This window comes from Acomys russatus, chromosome 22 (genome assembly GCF_903995435.1).
Source record: "Acomys russatus chromosome 22, mAcoRus1.1, whole genome shotgun sequence".
Classification (NCBI taxonomy): Eukaryota; Metazoa; Chordata; class Mammalia; order Rodentia; family Muridae; genus Acomys; species Acomys russatus.
Genome location: NC_067158.1, coordinates 55,256,442 through 55,273,934, shown reverse-complemented (window position 1 = coordinate 55,273,934; position 17,493 = coordinate 55,256,442). Strand labels below are relative to the sequence as shown.

The 17,493-nt window shown below is 46.1% G+C and overlaps 1 protein-coding gene across 1 annotated transcript in view; it reads right to left on the bottom strand.

Annotated features, from left to right (window-relative positions):
* Limch1 (LIM and calponin homology domains 1) overlaps positions 1–17,493 on the bottom strand; it is a 326,098-nt gene that overhangs the window by 70,918 nt on the left and 237,687 nt on the right. The window contains exons 5-8 of the mRNA XM_051165075.1: positions 17,401–17,431; positions 15,852–15,962; positions 5,760–5,955; positions 536–788 (exon numbers count right to left, since the gene is read on the bottom strand). Coding sequence (XP_051021032.1) covers positions 536–788; positions 5,760–5,955; positions 15,852–15,962; positions 17,401–17,431 — 591 coding nt within the window. The remainder of the gene's footprint in view (positions 1–535; positions 789–5,759; positions 5,956–15,851; positions 15,963–17,400; positions 17,432–17,493) is intronic.

The window sequence follows — 17,493 nt, the reverse complement described above, 5'->3', positions numbered from 1 at the left end:
AAAAGTCCTTATAAAGATACAAAAGACAGAGACTATTTCTTAGTACCTTGCTATTGGGCCCCCAAATCCTGCAAGACAGCACCCAGCACATAACAGACACTCAACAAATAATTGCAGAATAAATACTGTACATTAATATGGATATTAAGGTGATAGTTTCCTTCTCAAAAAAAAATGAAAAACATATTTATCCCGACACTTGTCTACACTTGGGCTTCTAGCCTCCGCCACGCCTCCCTTATCTGAGCTTGCACTACATGACTGCACCAGGAGTCCCTGTACATCCATATTCTATAACAGGCTCAGAGATAGAGCAGGCACGTGTGTAGGGCACACATGACATACTTGTTTCCACATACTGGCCTGAGAGCAGCAGCTCCTCAGCAAAGTACTTGTTGGACACCTACTGCGCACCAGGCACGGTTCTAGGGACCTTCCATGAAATCAGGCATTTTTAGGGCAAGCCCTCTGGGATACACTGGGCACTCACTTCCCTTTGCAATGGTGTGTCAAGGGACTGAAACCTCTTTCCTACCTGAAGGGCCTCTCCCCACCCAGGGGGGAGGTGGCTGTGCTCCAGCTCTTCCGATATTCCTCCAGCTCCGCCTTCTTCTTCCTCAGAGGTGCTGGGACGTAGGCCGTCTGGTTGCTTTTGTTCGGGAGGTACTGGTTAAAAGGCACTGCTGACTTCGGCTCACCGTGGGATGTCCGTCGTGCGGACATATCATCTTTCTTCACATCTGGCAACTTCCGGTGTGGCAAGTCTGATTCAGAATCGCTTCCTCTTCCTAGGGAAGAGAGGATGGATACTGGGAGCGTATGACGGGCTAGCAGAAACACCCCAATGGCACCTCTGTAGAATCAAGGGCAGCGCTCTTGTGTGTTCCAGAATTCTTACCTTGAGTTAGAAACTTGGGAAAACGGCAGTCTAAATTAGCCACCTCTGGAAAAGGGCCTCAAATTTCAGGGAGGAGAAATATAAAACTACAAGCATGATTATTTTTTTAAAAACAGAGGTAAGCATAAGTGTGCCAGGAATTACAGTAAGTGACACATCTATGTGGAATTGTTGGCTTGCCAAACTTTGAGCTCCAGCTACTGTCAAAAGGAAATCTCACCAGTGCCCCCAGTGAGAGTTTTCCTGATCTCTAGCCAGAGTCCACTGTGTGAGACATTCTGACAAGCATGCCGTCTGTGTGTACCTTCAAGCCTGCCTCAGAACAAGGAAAAAGATGTAAATTATAATCTAGTAGCAAAGACAGATGAGAATGGCAGAACTTAGAAAAGCGACAGGTGGACGTCACTGAGGGCCGGCCTTCCAAGAGGCTACATCTCCTTGTATGTGGAGTCTTCCCAGATCCTGGGCTGGGACAACCGTCTTCCTGCTGTCCCTACCAACCCATGGTCGTGGGTCTCCTCTCCTGTGCCTAAATTTTTCTCCTTTTGTTTTCCACACCAGAGCTATCCAGCATCCGGCTTCTAAAGCACACTCGGTGCAGCCAATGGGCATCTCAAACCCAGATGCCACAGGAAGTGGTTTGTCTAACCCAGTGGTTTTTTGTTTGTTTGTTTGTTTTCTGCCAAGGAATTCAGCTCTGCCAGCATCATCGTCCTGGCTCCTAGATAAACACCCCCCAATAACTACAACACATTCCTTGTTGCCTCATGTTGTTAAGTTTCTAAGGTCTTTAAGAAAGAAGCTATCAAGAAGACAAACATGACCATATGAGTACCTGCTGTTTAGATGCTGGTTGAAAACTCTTTAATCAGCGATTGAGAGCAGGATGCCGTTCTGACTCTGCTGATAGCAGAGACATTTATGCTTAAGAAGCAAGCCAAGATCTGAGACGAGGCAGAGGGGAGAGCGGGCAAGGTTTTAGGTCAGGTCCACTTCACTTCCGGCTCTGCTATGCCTTAGTCTCGTTAGCCTGACTACTAAAGCCTCCATCTGACAGTGTGTAAAGTGAGGGTGACAGTGCGGTCCACTTTACAGGACTCCTCGGGAACTGATTCCCACCTACAGCTATGGGTCCGGTATCTGGCACCTAGTGTGTAATACCTGCTGCCTAATCTTTATGTCGTGACAGTTCCATGTCCACCAGACATGAGCTGCGGCCTCCTAAATCTGTCTCTGGATACTCTTCACTGCCCTCTTCCATGAGACTGGAATGTAAGGATTTACCACGGAGATGAGGCAGCACAATGACGTTTAAAAGACCGTAAGCTAAAAGCATTGGCTGGGAACAAGTTGCTCATTGTACGTAAAATGTTCCAGACTATGAATTATTCATGGTGCTCGCTTACAGTCCCTCTTCTGAGATTTCGGCCGTTTCCTGGCTTGTTAGTGTCTGATTCATTACTTAGCCCCCTTCCCAGCACAAGTGTTAACAAGTGTATTTGTCAGTGTCAAACTAAAGTGTTGCCTGTAAACAAATACTCGCAGCATCTTGCCAAGCATGTGGGTCTGTTTCTCCACTTGACAGCAGCCTCTCTTTATAAAGATAGAAATGGGCTCAGAGGAGCCAGAGGGGCCCACCCCACCCCATGGCTGATTAGCACTGGGCTCATGGAAACTGGATTCTGCTCTCCAGACACCCAAAGTTCTGTCCGGTCAGCACCCAGCACTGAGGTAAGCGTCTTCTTTAAATGTCCTGACCAGGGAAAATTCTACACTGTGCTGAATAAATGAATGAAAGCAAAAAAGATTCCAGGTACTATGACAGCTTAGTGAGGGTTAGAGTCATCTCGGATCCCTCAGTTTTAAGAATATACAGCCTGGGGGCCACATTTCTGTACGGCATCTAAAATATTATTACACTATACCAAAAGTCTCAAGCTACGCTAACATGTAAAGACACCTTTCCCTCCCTTGAAGGACTCTTCAGGACGGTCTCGATAGACAATTTAAGAAGTGTTAACAAGCCAGCTCTCAGGTGGATAGTTCTCAGGTGGATAGCTCCATAGACTTACAGCCAATATGGCATATTGGTTCCACCACATGCTCGTCTGTGACACTGGGACTTTAAACTCCTTGTATTCTAGGTTCCCATGGCTTACAGAGAGATGACACTGGCATGCTCCTGTGCTGCTATGAGGATTCCATGAAATGACACAGAGGACCTCAGAAAGGCTGGCATGATATGCCTGCATGCTCTAAGCCTAGACTTGCAAAAGAGTTTGATGTCCCTTCATCCTGTGGATATGGAAATTTACTAGGCTGGCTTCTCCCTGAATGTTCAAAGTTAGGGAAATGTAACAGAGCACACGGCACATTATTATTTCATTCCATGTGGCTACAAGCAATTACAGGCACCCTGCTGCCCTCCCCCTCCTCTTCCCTCCACATATTTGCCGCCACCCCCCCCCCACCGATTACAAATACTTTATAATTTTCTTCAAGCGCTTTGCCTCTGCGTATTCTTTATCTCTATTTTGTAATACACCTTTTTTGATAAAATATAAGCACACTAAATTAATGCAACAAGTCAGACTTATGAAATGTTACTAATTTTCCAAGCACATGAGTGTTAAGACTGTGTTTCCTGTTCAGCAAAGCATCCTGACTACCTGCACAGGTGATGTTTGTAGAGGCTGGAGGAAGCCTTGAACTCCTCGCCCGAGTGCTGGGATCATAGGCGTGCACCACTGCGCTTGGCTTAGTAGTGTCATTTTTAAAGGAACACACGAGAAAGAATTATATAATTAATATGTATTTGGAGAAAAACGATACTGCATTAAAAAAAAAAGAAGATTAAATAATGTGCTGTTTTTCTTTTAAAACGTCACTAGGTCTTGATGATTTTACAGAAAGACAAGCTGTAAGCTGTCAGACTCATTGGTGACACATGTGTAAGATGCAGTTTGGGAGGGAGAATGGGGGGACTGTATTCTACATTGTTTGTTTGATGGAGAAAGCCTTTATAAATAGGCTCTAGTCTATCTGTCTTCATTGCTGCAACTAAACTGCGCTTTGGGATATTTTAGTATAGTATTACTAACCACCATCCCAAATCTTTTCAAGATGCAGTTTAAAGTCTAAACCTCTCAAAGGTGGTGACAGACTAAGGCATCTATAGTACCAATTACAAAAAAAAAAAAAAAAAAAGTTAAAACAAACAACATGGGTGCAATGGTTCCATGCTTGGATTATAGTAAAGCATAATTAGATCAGAGATTTGGTATTTTAACTTCCAGTGTTGTGGGTGGTACTTACGATGTCAAATAAAATTTCAGAAATATTTTTCAAGCGGCTCACAATGTACCATGGAATTCTTTAGGAGTCACAGGCTATGTGGCCCAGAGGCTAATCTGTCAGCTGAAAAGTGTACGTTCTGAGCAAACACATTTGTCCAGTGATTCTAGAATAAAACTTCTATTGGGCAAAGAAAAAGTAGCCTGGGTAAGTTAAGAGGACCAGTTTGGACCCACACTTCTTGAGGCTGATAAGAGTTCAGCAACTAGACTGACAGTGATTTTTGTCATTTAGAAATGTTGGGACAAAGACTTAAATTCCGGAAGACACATCTATAAAATAAGGACAAGGTTGTGTCGTCCAGCTTCGAGCAAGGATGAGTTAAGATGTGACCAGATGACTAGCTGAAGACTAGGGCGAGGGTTAAATAAATATGATACTGCATGCTAAGTGTCTAATACGGAGCCTGGACCTGTGAAAGTGGACCTCAGGATCTTAGTGGGCAGCTGAGGGGCTGGGGACATAGCTCAGCAGTGCAGCACTCACCCAGAATTCACAAGGCCCTAGGGTCAATCACTAATTCTTCACAAAAACAAACAAACACAAAAAGCTACACAAAGAATTTTATGTTAGAAAGCAACACTGTAGCCACAAAAGATAACCTTGATCTCAGACAGCAGAAGAAGGTCCGAAAATATTACTATCAACCAGCAACATATGCAAAAATAGAAACAACAACTTCCCCAGCAGCTGCGCTGTCTTTTCTACAAGTTTACACACGCAGGGCTAAGCCGCACGCCCTCCTAAAAAGCCAAAGGCACAAGAGAACCGTACAAGCAGCTCTTAGACCTCCCCTGAACGCACACCAGGCTGCAGGACCACACATCTCTGTAGAGAAAATATTGGCCATTCCACACAGGTAATATCAAATCTACAGGATTTAAATAAAAATCCAGCCCTGGGGCCAATGAGCAGTCTGGGTATGCATTCTGCATCTGTGGCCTCTTGCACTGAGCTAGCCTGCCACTCAGATGCACTAAGCACCCAATTGATTGATGCTGAAACTGGCACCAGTCAAGAAGGGCCCAGCTCCAGGCCCTCGGGTTTTTTTTTTTTTTTAAGCATCTAAAGCTCACATTAGTTTGCTGGGGGGAGTTGTGCCATTTTCACTTATGTAGTGTGCTGCTCACTAAACATTTCCCTTCCTTGTACCCACAGTATATAAACTTTAGTACATTTTATGAGCCAATGGTCTGCAGAGCATCTTGATTCAGGGAGACCCAGGGAAGAATGATGTAACATATTTTCCAACAGAAGACACGCTCACTGAGGCAGTGTTCAAATGAACTGCTGGCAAGGCCAGTCAAAATGTTGAAAGCCATGAAAAACAACAGTTAAAGACTCCCCCTACCCCTACCCCCACACCACCACCAGTTTATAGAATCCCCAGGCTTGAGCCAGGTGGATATGGAGTTTGCCTTCCCAGCACTCAGCTCTCTCACCTCGACCCTGAAACTCCTATGGATCATTAATTCCAAGATGTACAGTGTATGAAGAGAAAACCTACCATCGCTGCTTCCCCTGAGGACTACATCTGGTGAAGGTGTCTGCCGGGAGCGGGAGCCAAAAGAATCCAGGCTGTCGAAAGAGTCATCTCTGCCGTGGCGGGGAGGAGAGAGGGAGTCGCTGCGCTCTGAGTCCCAGCAGTCGATGTAGCCACTGTCTCGGACACTGCGCTTGGGGCTCTCAATGTCATCAGTCTCCTGTCCCAAAATAAAACGAAAGAATTTCAGATATGACTGCAACATACATATACTATTCGGCATCCAGTGGTCTGTAACGATACTTGCACAGACAGTCTGTGTGGGAAAGTCGTAGCAGCTAGCTAACAAAGCTAATGAGCATCATCAACAGTGATTATTCAATTCCTCGACTTTTTTTCCTGCTGCATCCTTTCAATTAGAATATCATGCACAAGTTTTTTTTTTTTTAAATCCCCAAGTAACTCACGTTCCATAAAGCCTTTTTTTTTTTTTTTTTTTTTTTTTTTTTTTTTAAGTAATTAAATATAGAGACTCACAAAGCTTGGCTTCACAAGAATGCAATGATCACTGACAACAAAGACAAAAACCTTTGACCTGTCTTTCGGAATCCATAGCTGCATGTCTGTGGGACAAGCCTCTAGTTCACTGCCACTGCCCCGGGCTATACTATCTGGCAAATGCAGGCAGAATCAGGGCTGTAAAATTCTGGTGCGACTTGCTTCCATCGCCTGCTACCTTGGAGGGAAATTCCTGCTCTGAAAGCGAGCTGTCTTTCTGAGGCAAAAGTTAAAAAAAAAAGAAGGGGGGGGGGCAATGAAAAATATGCAAAATGCCTTCCCCGATGCCTCAGAAGAATCCAGGCGTGCTGGCTCTCTCCGCCAGCTTTTGGCGTTGGGGGAGCTGCAGGCACTTGTGGCTGACCCACATGTTCCGAGCAGGAGGAACAATGGCTGTCTTTGACAGCCCGTGATTATAAATTCTTTCCAGCACAAGCGGCACATACTAAAACACTGAAACTCCAGCAGAAGAAAGGTCAGTCGGAGCCATCCTCAGCCTCGTATTATAATAAAAGCCTTGTTCCCGCCAGGGCCTTCGCATTCATTACAATAGTCCGGCTGACGAAAACAAAAATAACTCCAGTCACTCAAAGATAAACCTCCGCTTAACATCCCCGAGACTGTCGCTAGAGACCAAGACTGTGGATCACACTGACGGAGGAGTATGCTCTCTCTCTCGGGGACAAAGACTGGAGTGTTGCCCTCGTGGACTTCCCTGGGGATGCACACGGAGGTCCCCTCTGTTCCCAACGGAAGGATGGAAGGGCGTGGGGTTGGTGGGATGGGGGGGGGTGCGGGGTGGGGGATGGGAGTAGAGGTGGTGGGGGATGGGGGGGTGGGATTCAGCCTTCTCCACATTTGCAGTTTGAGAAGCTGGTCTATTCTGTCTGGGCTGCCCCTGAAGCCTGTGTCCTTGCAGGAAGTATCTTTGCTGGCTGCTTCAAGCAACTGTGTGTATGTGTGTGTGGGGGGGGGGGGTGTGGGGGGGGCGGGAGGCAGGGATCTTCTGACTCATCTCCAACCCCAAGGGTCGTCGGGGACAGGCAGGGGGACCAGAATGGCTGCAGTTGACAAGGCACACTCAGGTTTCTCATCAGGAGGAAAGAGTGGGCAAGAGGACAGGGGTAGGACAACTCAGTTAATTCTCCTGAAGAATGGATAGTCAAAATGCCTGGGGGAGCCCAGCAACATGATGCTCTAGGGCAGAGGCCCTCACCCTTCCCAACGCTGTGACTCTCACGTGGAGCTGACCCCCAAAACCTTAAAATTCACTGCTACTTCCTAAGTGCTGCCATGAATAGTAATATAAACATCTGATCTTGCAGGACATCTGATACGTGACCCCTGTAGAAAGGATCATGCAGCCCTCAAAGGGGGTCACGACCTCCAAGCTGAGAGCTGATGCTCTGGGGAAAAGCCGGCATGCCAGTTATGGAAATTAAGGTTGTTTACTTGCAGGTCAAAAGTTAACCAGACTTTGGAACAAAATCCAGGCCTGAGAAGTTAAAAGGGAATTCATGACTCACTGAAAACTATAGACCTAGTTTAGACAAAGGTTCAAATTTAGCTTCTTTGGAAGTACAAGTTATTATTGTAAGTTACTCGCCAAAAAATGGCCAAAGTATGAAGCTTACTTTTATTGAACACTTAATATATGTCTGGATCATGCATTTTGCAGGCCATGTCATTTACTCCCGTAACCATCCAGTGAGGGAGTTAACACATCCCTGTTTTATAGAACAAAATAAAAGTAAGAACCAGAGCGTTCCTTTAACTGAACTAACACAGTAAATGGTAAATACTTAAATATAAAACCTAAAACTATTCCTCCCCAGGAATTGACGCCATAACTCATGATTGGATGCTGTCTTCATCCTTGCATGGTACGTGTGGCCAACCTGGATCACGGTTCGTAGCTAATGATGTTAATGACCAAATTGCTGAAGAAGAAACATCACAAAAGAGATGATTAAAGGCTTAGCTTCAGAAGCTGTAGTGACTGGGTTTAAATCCTGCTAGTTGTGTGATACCAGACAACTCATGGGTCTTCATCTATAAAATGGGACTTAGCAATGTCAGCCATTTAACAGGGCTTCTGGGACAATTAAACAGGAAATATGTGGAAAGTATTTGGGATGCAGAATAGTGACTCTGAAAAGTGTCAGCACTAGTTTTAGCTACTATTTCTTCAATGAGGCATGCACATTTTTAATATAGAAACTATACAATGTTTATACACTGGCACCAAAGGCACCTTTCCACAGACTGATCTGCTACTTAGGTCTAGATGCCTTGCAAAGACAAGACACTCAGGGGTGTGGGGCCACTAGCCACAGCCGGAAGTGAAGGCTGCTTGGTGCCACATGGCAAAACTGAATTTCCAAGAAAATAATATCAGAAAGGCTTTCCTTGAAACCTGGGTCTTACTCATATCTCCAACTGCAGAACAAGATTCAATGGAAAAAAAAAAAAGAGGGTCAGTGTGTTTGTTCCTAGAGCCTCAGCAGCTTTCTCCTTGGTGCTCATGTAAAAGGCAAATAGAAAATTCACCATGTTCGTGACTATATAGTAAGCCAGGACTGAGTTCCCAGCGGGGAAATAAATGGCACAGACAGTTTGAAAGTGAAAATCAGGTTGCTGTGGCCAAGTTGGCCTCCCATATAGAAAACAAGAGGCTGACAAGAAATAAAAATGTGGCCATCTCCTGGACTTCCAATTTTACTGGTTTCAATCAAGTCATAACACACACACACACTCTCTCTCTCCATCTCTCCCTCCTTCTCTCTCTCTCTCCTCCTCCTCCTCCTCCTTCTCCTTCTTCTTCTTCTTCTTCTTCTTCTTCTTCTTCTTTTCTCTCTCTCTCTCTCTCTCTCCTCCTCCTTCTTTTTCTTTCTCTCTCTCCCCCCCTCTCATTATAAAGTGAAGCTTTGGGGGTAGGTGGAAAATATAAACCAACAAACACAAAGACAAGTGTGTCTAAGTCTTTCCTGGGGTCTAATTTCGTTCTATGCTTTCCCCTTGGAATCACAGAGCTCCTGTCTTCCACAGAGCTCTCAAGGGTAGTCAAGGGCAGGCAGGTAAGACTGAAATCATCCCACTGTATGAACTGCTCATTGCTCTGGTGAAAGAGGATTCAGAAGAGGAAGGAATGAGCGCTGCTAGCCTCCATGAGCTCTGGGCTTATTTCAGTAATCCCTCTTCTCCTCAGTCCCTGTGGGAGTGTTAATGGGAGCCAGCAAGAGCCCGTGGATGACTGATGGTATCTAAGACACCCCAGATGCCTTTTCTGGACAGCTTAGCATTTCCCTGCTTGCTGCGTGATTTACAGGGTGGCTGAGTGCTGCTCCCAACACGTCTGAGGTTTAGCTTCTCCAACACGGTTTGCCTATTCCTCACTCGTCACACTGGCTGTGGAAGCGACTCACTCCAAGATATTGCCAAAGTGACTTCTAGATAGCGTTCTAGCCCCGCGAGACACAGCATCAGAAAAACAGGTCAACAAACGCCTTATCTGTAGGAGCTTCGTGTTCTGATAGGGAAGACTGTAGGTGAACAGGGAAAGGTTAAGTAGACACAAAGTGGGGGCTGAGTATGACGGTGGTGGCTACGTTGCGCACTTGTATCTCTTGCATTAGTTTGACAGTCACAGACCTCGCCTCCCTTTTTAAGAAACCCCTTTCTTCTATTGATGCTTTCATCGCTAGGAACAGGAGTGGGGTGGGCCAGTCACAGCATGCCATGACTGGTCACGATGACTAGGGTAGGAACAGGACAGCCATTCCTTCCCTTGACTTGTATGGAAGGAACCGGAAGCATCTTCCTGGGAGGTGTTATTGGCCACACCCCTTTTTGAGGGTTGACTTGCTCACAAGAAGGGGAATGAATTCCAGGAGAAACAGGGAACGACCAGCGAAGGACGCAGAGATACCCCACATGGCTCACAGCCCTGAGCCTTCGTGTCCCCTTCCACCTCTGAATTCTTGTGGCAAACCCCTTTTGTTTATCTTGGACACCCTTTCCTTCAAGAGGCCCGCCATGATATGTTCAGGCTTGGTGACAGGCTACAGTGTGTACAAGACTCTACATTAAGGGCTTTCTATATGTTAAGTATAGAATAAGCACCCTATAATTACTGAGTTTGCATGTATTTTCCCACTAGAAAAAAAATGGAGATTAAAAACTTCTAATTAGTCCCCTTTGAGAAAGACACAAACTTAATTTTTAATTTGTTTCAGCCAATGTCAGGGAGTCCACTTGTCCCTTAAAACCGTCTACTCATCCAGTAAAACTTTTTTTTTTTTTTTAACTGAAATAAAGTCTTTCTTTTCACTTGCAAGCGGGTGTGAATATGTGACCAACTTCAAGTTAGTGAGATGTGAGTTGGAAGCTGTTACTGTCCCTTTGCTGCTGCTGGAACAGAATGCCACAGACCAGGTGATTTTCAGAGAATTTACACATCGATGTTCTGAAGTCTGGTGAGTCCAATATCAATGGGGTAGCACAGGGAAGGCCTTTATAACATGACAGAAGAGACAATGGGGTAGCACAGGGAAGGCCTTTATAACATGACAGAAGAGACAATGGGGTAGCACAGGGAAGGCCTTTATAACATGACAGAAGAGACAATGGGGTAGCACGGGGACGGCCTTTATAACATGACAGAAGAGACAATGGGGTAGCACAGGGAAGGCCTTTATAACATGACAGAAGAGACAATGGGGTAGCACGGGGACGGCCTTTATAACATGACAGAAGAGACAATGGGGTAGCACAGGGAAGGCCTTTATAACATGACAGAAGAGACAATGGGGTAGCACAGGGAAGGCCTTTATAACATGACAGAAGAGACAATGGGATAGCACAGGGACGGCCTTTATAACATGACAGAAGAGACAATGGGGTGGCACAGGGACGGCCTTTATAACATGACAGAAGAGACAATGGGGTAGCACAGGGACGGCCTTTATAACATGACAGAAGAGACAATGGGATGGCACAGGGACGGCCTTTATAACATGACAGAAGAGACAATGGGGTGGCACAGGGACGGCCTTTATAACATGACAGAAGAGACAATGGGGTGGCACAGGGAAGGCCTTTATAACATGACAGAAGAGACAATGGGGTAGCACAGGGAAGGCCTTTATAACATGACAGAAGAGACAATGGGGTGGCACAGGGACGGCCTTTATAAACATGACAGAAGAGGACAATGGGGTGGCACAGGGACGGCCTTTATAACATGACAGAAGAGACAATGGGGTAGCACAGGGACAGCCTTTATACATGACAGAAGAACAATGGGGTAGCACAGGGACGGCCTTTATAACATGACAGAAGAGACAATGGGGTAGCACAGGGAAGGCCTTTATAACATGACAGAAGAGACAATGGGGTGGCACGGGGACGGCCTTTATAACATGACAGAAGAGACAATGGGGTAGCACGGGGATGGCCTTTATAACATGACAGAAGAGACAATGGGGTGGCACAGGGACGGCCTTTATAACATGACAGAAGAGACAATGGGGTGGCACAGGGACGGCCTTTATAACATGACAGAAGAGACAATGGGGTAGCACAGGGACGGCCTTTATAACATGACAGAAGAGACAATGGGGTGGCACAGGGACGGCCTTTATAACATGACAGAAGAGACAATGGGGTGGCACAGGGACGGCCTTTATAACATGACAGAAGAGACAATGGGATAGCACAGGGAAGGCCTTTATAACATGACAGAAGAGACAATGGGATAGCACAGGGACGGCCTTTATAACATGACAGAAGAGACAATTGGGTGGCACAGGGACGGCCTTTATAACATGACAGAAGAGACAATGGGGTGGCACAGGGACGGCCTTTATAACATGACAGAAGAGACAATGGGATAGCACAGGGACGCCTTTATAACATGACAGAAGAGACAATGGGGTGGCACAGGGACGGCCTTTATAACATGACAGAAGAGACAATGGGGTGGCACAGGGACGGCCTTTATAACATGACAGAAGAGACAATGGGGTGGCACAGGGACGGCCTTTATAACATGACAGAAGAGACAATGGGGGTAGCACAGGGACGGCCTTTATAACATGACAGAAGAGACAATGGGGTAGCACAGGGACGCCTTTATAACATGACAGAAGAGACAATGGGGTAGCACAGGGAAGGCCTTATACATGACAGAAGAGACAATGGGTAGCACGGGGACGGCCTTTATAACATGACAGAAGAGACAATGGGGTGGCACAGGGACGGCCTTTATAACATGACAGAAGAGACAATGGGGTAGCACAGGGACGGCCTTTATAACATGACAGAAGAGACAATGGGATGGCACAGGGACGGCCTTTATAACATGACAGAAGAGACAATGGGATAGCACAGGGACGGCCTTTATAACATGACAGAAGAGACAATGGGATAGCACAGGGACGGCCTTTATAACATGACAGAAGAGACAATGGGATAGCACAGGGACGGCCTTTATAACATGACAGAAGAGACAATGGGATAGCACAGGGACGGCCTTTATAACATGACAGAAGAGACAATGGGGTAGCACGGGGACGGCCTTTATAACATGACAGAAGAGACAATGGGGTAGCACAGGGACGGCCTTTATAACATGACAGAAGAGACAATGGGGTAGCACGGGGACGGCCTTTATAACATGACAGAAGCCAGTCTGTACCTAGAGAATGCCTGTGCAACGGAGAGGTTGCCTCGGCAACACAGGCGGGACAACAAACCTACTCTGGCAACCAGAGCATCGATCCACTTGTGAGAGTGTCCTCCCTGTGGCCAAATAGCCTTGTGAGCAGAAGCTCCTGTTACCGCCACAGCAGTGAAGTCCCAGCATGAGCTTTACAGGCAGCAGTCAAGCCGCAGCAGGACGCAGCAGTGTGCGACTTTCTAAAAGTGTGCTCAGGGGCTAGGCTCTCTCTCTGTCCCTCCTTCCTCCTGACTTGAATGTAGACATGGCATCCAGAAAAGTCCAAGTGGCTAGCTTGAGCCAGCAGGGAGAAGCCACGGGCTGAGGGGCTGGCACATGGGATAAGAGGGTCTGGGCTTTCTGGAGTCACCCAGGTGTAGAGCTGCTTGCCCTACCAGCTCCGGACTGCATGCTCACACCCAAATCCCACTTATATGAGAAAAAAGCTGCAGACTGCTTGCTCACTTATATGAGAAGAAATAAAATATTCCCCAGCTTTTATTTTGAGGCTTTTGCATCCTGCAGTAGAACCCAATCGTAGGTGAGAACATGAAAGAATGCAGACCATACATAAAACACTGCCAGGGTTTGGACAGGGCCATCTTTTCTCAAGCACAGCCACGACATAGGAGGCCACAGGTGTGAAGAGCCATGCTTCCCCCAGCAGCGCTAACCACTGTGGCTTATCCCGTCATGATGTCTACACTCACTCAAAAGAGAAGAGGCTGTTACCATCAGGCCACTCCAAGGCGGCTGGAGGCGCTGCCTCGGTAGGATGGGAACTGTGCGGGACAGACTAGGTTCTCCCCCAGCTGTGAGATTTCAGCAGATGACCCATCTAGTGTTACCCAAGTACAAATTAATAAGGAAGCAACCATTTACACTTCCAACTCCCAGCCAGGGATGACATCCTGAATAGTTAGGTGAAAGGTTACTGGGCCATGGAGAGCTAAGGAAAAGATACAGCGTGCTGTGCTTACTGTATGTTTGTTTTATATGTCATGATAAATATGAAGGTGTGGTTTTTTTTTCAGTGCTAAGGATCAAACCCAGGGCCTAACGCACCTTTGAGTACTCTGCACTGAGCTGCACGTCCAGCCTTGCTTTGTCCACTTACAGATAGATGAGCCAGACTGGGTTTGGGCAAATACAGACTATTAGCTTTAAGGCAGTGGTTCTCAACCTTCCTAATGCTGCGACCCTTTAATACAGTTCCTGATGTTGTGGTGATCCCGCCAACCACAAAATTATTTTCATTGTTACTTCATAACTGTAATTTTATCATTGTTATGATTCATAATGTAAATATCTGATAGGTGACCCCCTGTGAGGAGGTCACGCCCCACAGGCTGAGAACCAGATTTAAGGAAAGGAGAGCAACTTATTATAAAGTTGAAATAAATTCTTGCTTTCATAATTAAAAATCATGAAGTTCTGAATGCCCTAAATTTTTTATTGCATTTATTTATCTTTCCTCCCTTTCCTTCTTTCTCCCTCCCTTTCTTTCTGTGTGTATATGTGTGTGTGTGTATGCATGTGTGTATGTATGTGTGTGCATGTATGCGCATGTGTATGCATGTGTATGTGTGTGTATGTGTGTATGTGTGTGTGTGTTTGTGCATGTATGTATATGTGTGTGTATACGTGTGTGTATATGTGTATGTGCATGTGTGTATGTGTTTGTATGTGTATGTGTGTGTATGTGTGTGTGTGTGTGTGTGTGTTATTTGGGCATATGTGGAGATCTGGGGACAACTTGTGGGAGTCAGTTCTTTCCTTCCACCATGTGGGTCTCAGGGATGGAACTTAGGTCATAAGGCTTGGTGGCGGCATCTTTTCCCACTGAGCTCTCTTGCTACCCTCTGAATATTTTTCAATGTGTCTCATTAGTGGATTTACTCTGTATGGTAGAGAAGCAAGGAATAGCTAGCTTCAATTCTTTGTGCTCAAAGATGGCCTCGGCCAAAATATATGGATGTTAACCACAAGTGAGCCTTCTTGCTTACCAAGGCTGCTGGGCAGGGATCCTCCTGTGCAAATACTATGGTATGTGATAACTATACTGCTGGCCCTTTAAGGGGCAGGCACATACAAAGCACTCCACTGTTTCCTTAACAAACCCTTACCTTCTGTCAACCTCTCCCACAAGCCAACGGACCAAGTTTGTAACAATACACAACCAAATATTTTGTCAAATAAACACATCAAGCTTGAAAACAGACGCCCGAGTGTCCCGATCACTCGGATACAATGGTCCTCAGACAGCAGGACATCAGGAGGAGCTCTAACATCTCAGAGGCCGCCCAAGGTTAGAGCTGAGGCAAGGGCATGGCTGGCATCACCCTACTCCCACCAAGTCTCTAACAGGCAAGCATAGTGGCCTTTAGGCTGAAAGTGCAGAGCAAGGGTTTGGTTTTGTACGATGCCACACTGTTTAACTCAGGCACCAGCCTGAAATGCACAAGCCATAAGCTCCACGGTGTGCCAAGCCACACACCAACATTCTGAACTTGGTCTTCTGAAATTCCAGCAGAAGCCAGCTCAGATCTTCTGTAAAATATAGAACTTGAAATGACGTGAGACACAGGAGGCAAAGATGCCCTGGGTGAGACAAATGGCCCCTTTCTTGAGCACCATACAAAATTGTAATTATCTTCATTTTAGTAAATATTTTAAAAATTGTATGTATGTGAGTGTTTTCTTTGTATGTATGCCCAACGGAGTCAGAAGAGGGCATCGTGCCCCCTGAAACTGGAATTACTGATGGTTGTGACAAACAAATGTGTCGCTTTCCCACTTTGCCCGGCTCTTCAGGGCACGAGGAAGAAATGCCAAGTTACCTTTCTCATCTGAGCCAACAGTCCTTCAAACTCCTTCAGGTTCAGTGTGACGCCACTGTAGGATGCACAGCTGTTGGCAGCTTTCCCCAGCCAGTAAACGGTCACTAACACCTGTGGGAGAAAAGCACGCATGAGAGGGGTTAGGGTTCGTCCTGAAGAACGGCAGTTCAACACAGGGGTCAGTAACGCCCCAGGAACAGCAAAGCAGGAGGAACAACTCAGAGACACGCAGTTGTGAAAACCCATGCACGCTGTGGCCATTCAACAGAGCTCATGGTCCTGAGGACCCAGTGCTGCCTCAGTCGACCCAGACACTCAATTCGGTCGACTAAAGTCTCTAGCTCTAGGAAAAAGGAGGCTGTGAGAAAGTGATCTCTGAGTGAGCAGGAAGGGAAAAGAAATGCCCCAGAATGACCCTTTCATCAGGCAGCCTTTTCCCACAAGCTCTTTCGAGTCTTTGCCCAGACTAGCAACGCAGAGACTGTCACTGCATTTGAGATGGGTGCTTCTCACGTGCCATAAGTTCCACTTGTGTGTGCATGGAGAACCTACTGGAGTGGATGGCAAAAAACATCCCAAAGGAGTGATAGGGGTTAACGAGCATGTCCCGGCACAGGCTCAGCACGGTGCATCTCAGTGAAGTCAGTGTTGCCACATCCCCATTAATTTGAGATGGGAAAATTTTAGCCTTGACACAGTTGCTATCAATTAAACAAACTTGGCAGCTGTAGAACGTCTATGAATATCCAGCGGTCTGAGGTTACTGTCTTATATTAGTTTTCTGTTGTCTCTCCAGAGTTGTCCACAAAAGCACAAGTGTTCTTTACTCTGACTTGGGGAAAGAAGCAGTCAGGGGTTGGCTAAAGACGCGCTCCTTGGCTGAGTTATAGATCAGAAGCCCGTGCAATAAGCTGAGGCTTCTGCCCTTGAGCTTCATCTATGCCAGGAAGGACTTATTACCTTCCCAACAGTGGGCCAGAAAATGTTCCGGATAATGGGACATAGCATGTGGGTCCAGCTGGCCATGGGCCCAAAGTATAGCTGTACGCATGAGTACTCGGATGCGATTCAGTTTTCTGCCTCTGTGGGAAACTTACATCATGACCCCTTCAGAAACTTCCAGAAGGTCTCTTATTAACTGTGTTCTCACAAATAAATTCCCAGAGAACAGACAATCCCGAATGTCAGGACATTAACTAGAACCATAACACACCCGACGTGTGCTGACTGCGATCCCATCTGGACCACATATGGAAACAGCCAATGTTAGCGCTGAAGGTGACTGCTGTGTGCTTTAGGAACACGAAACGCACACACAAGCTTTCCTTTGTTTATTTCTAGGTTGAATTGATTAGAGAAAAACCCCCAAATCTACTATTTTTAGTACCAGCACAGCTATTAATTATTCTAAAAGAGATGCTTATACTTTTTCCTAAGAAATAATCTTTCTAATAAGGCCTATCAGATGCACTGAATTTAACTAAACATCAACCTTGGACCACTGAAGTCAAAAGTACACAAATGTGGACAGAGAGGTCAAAACACTTACGTTTTTCAGTTTCCTGCTATAATCAAGGTTCCTAGGACAGGAAAGAAAAACAGAACATTATTAAAATAGCAGTTTAGTGTGTGTGTGTGTGTG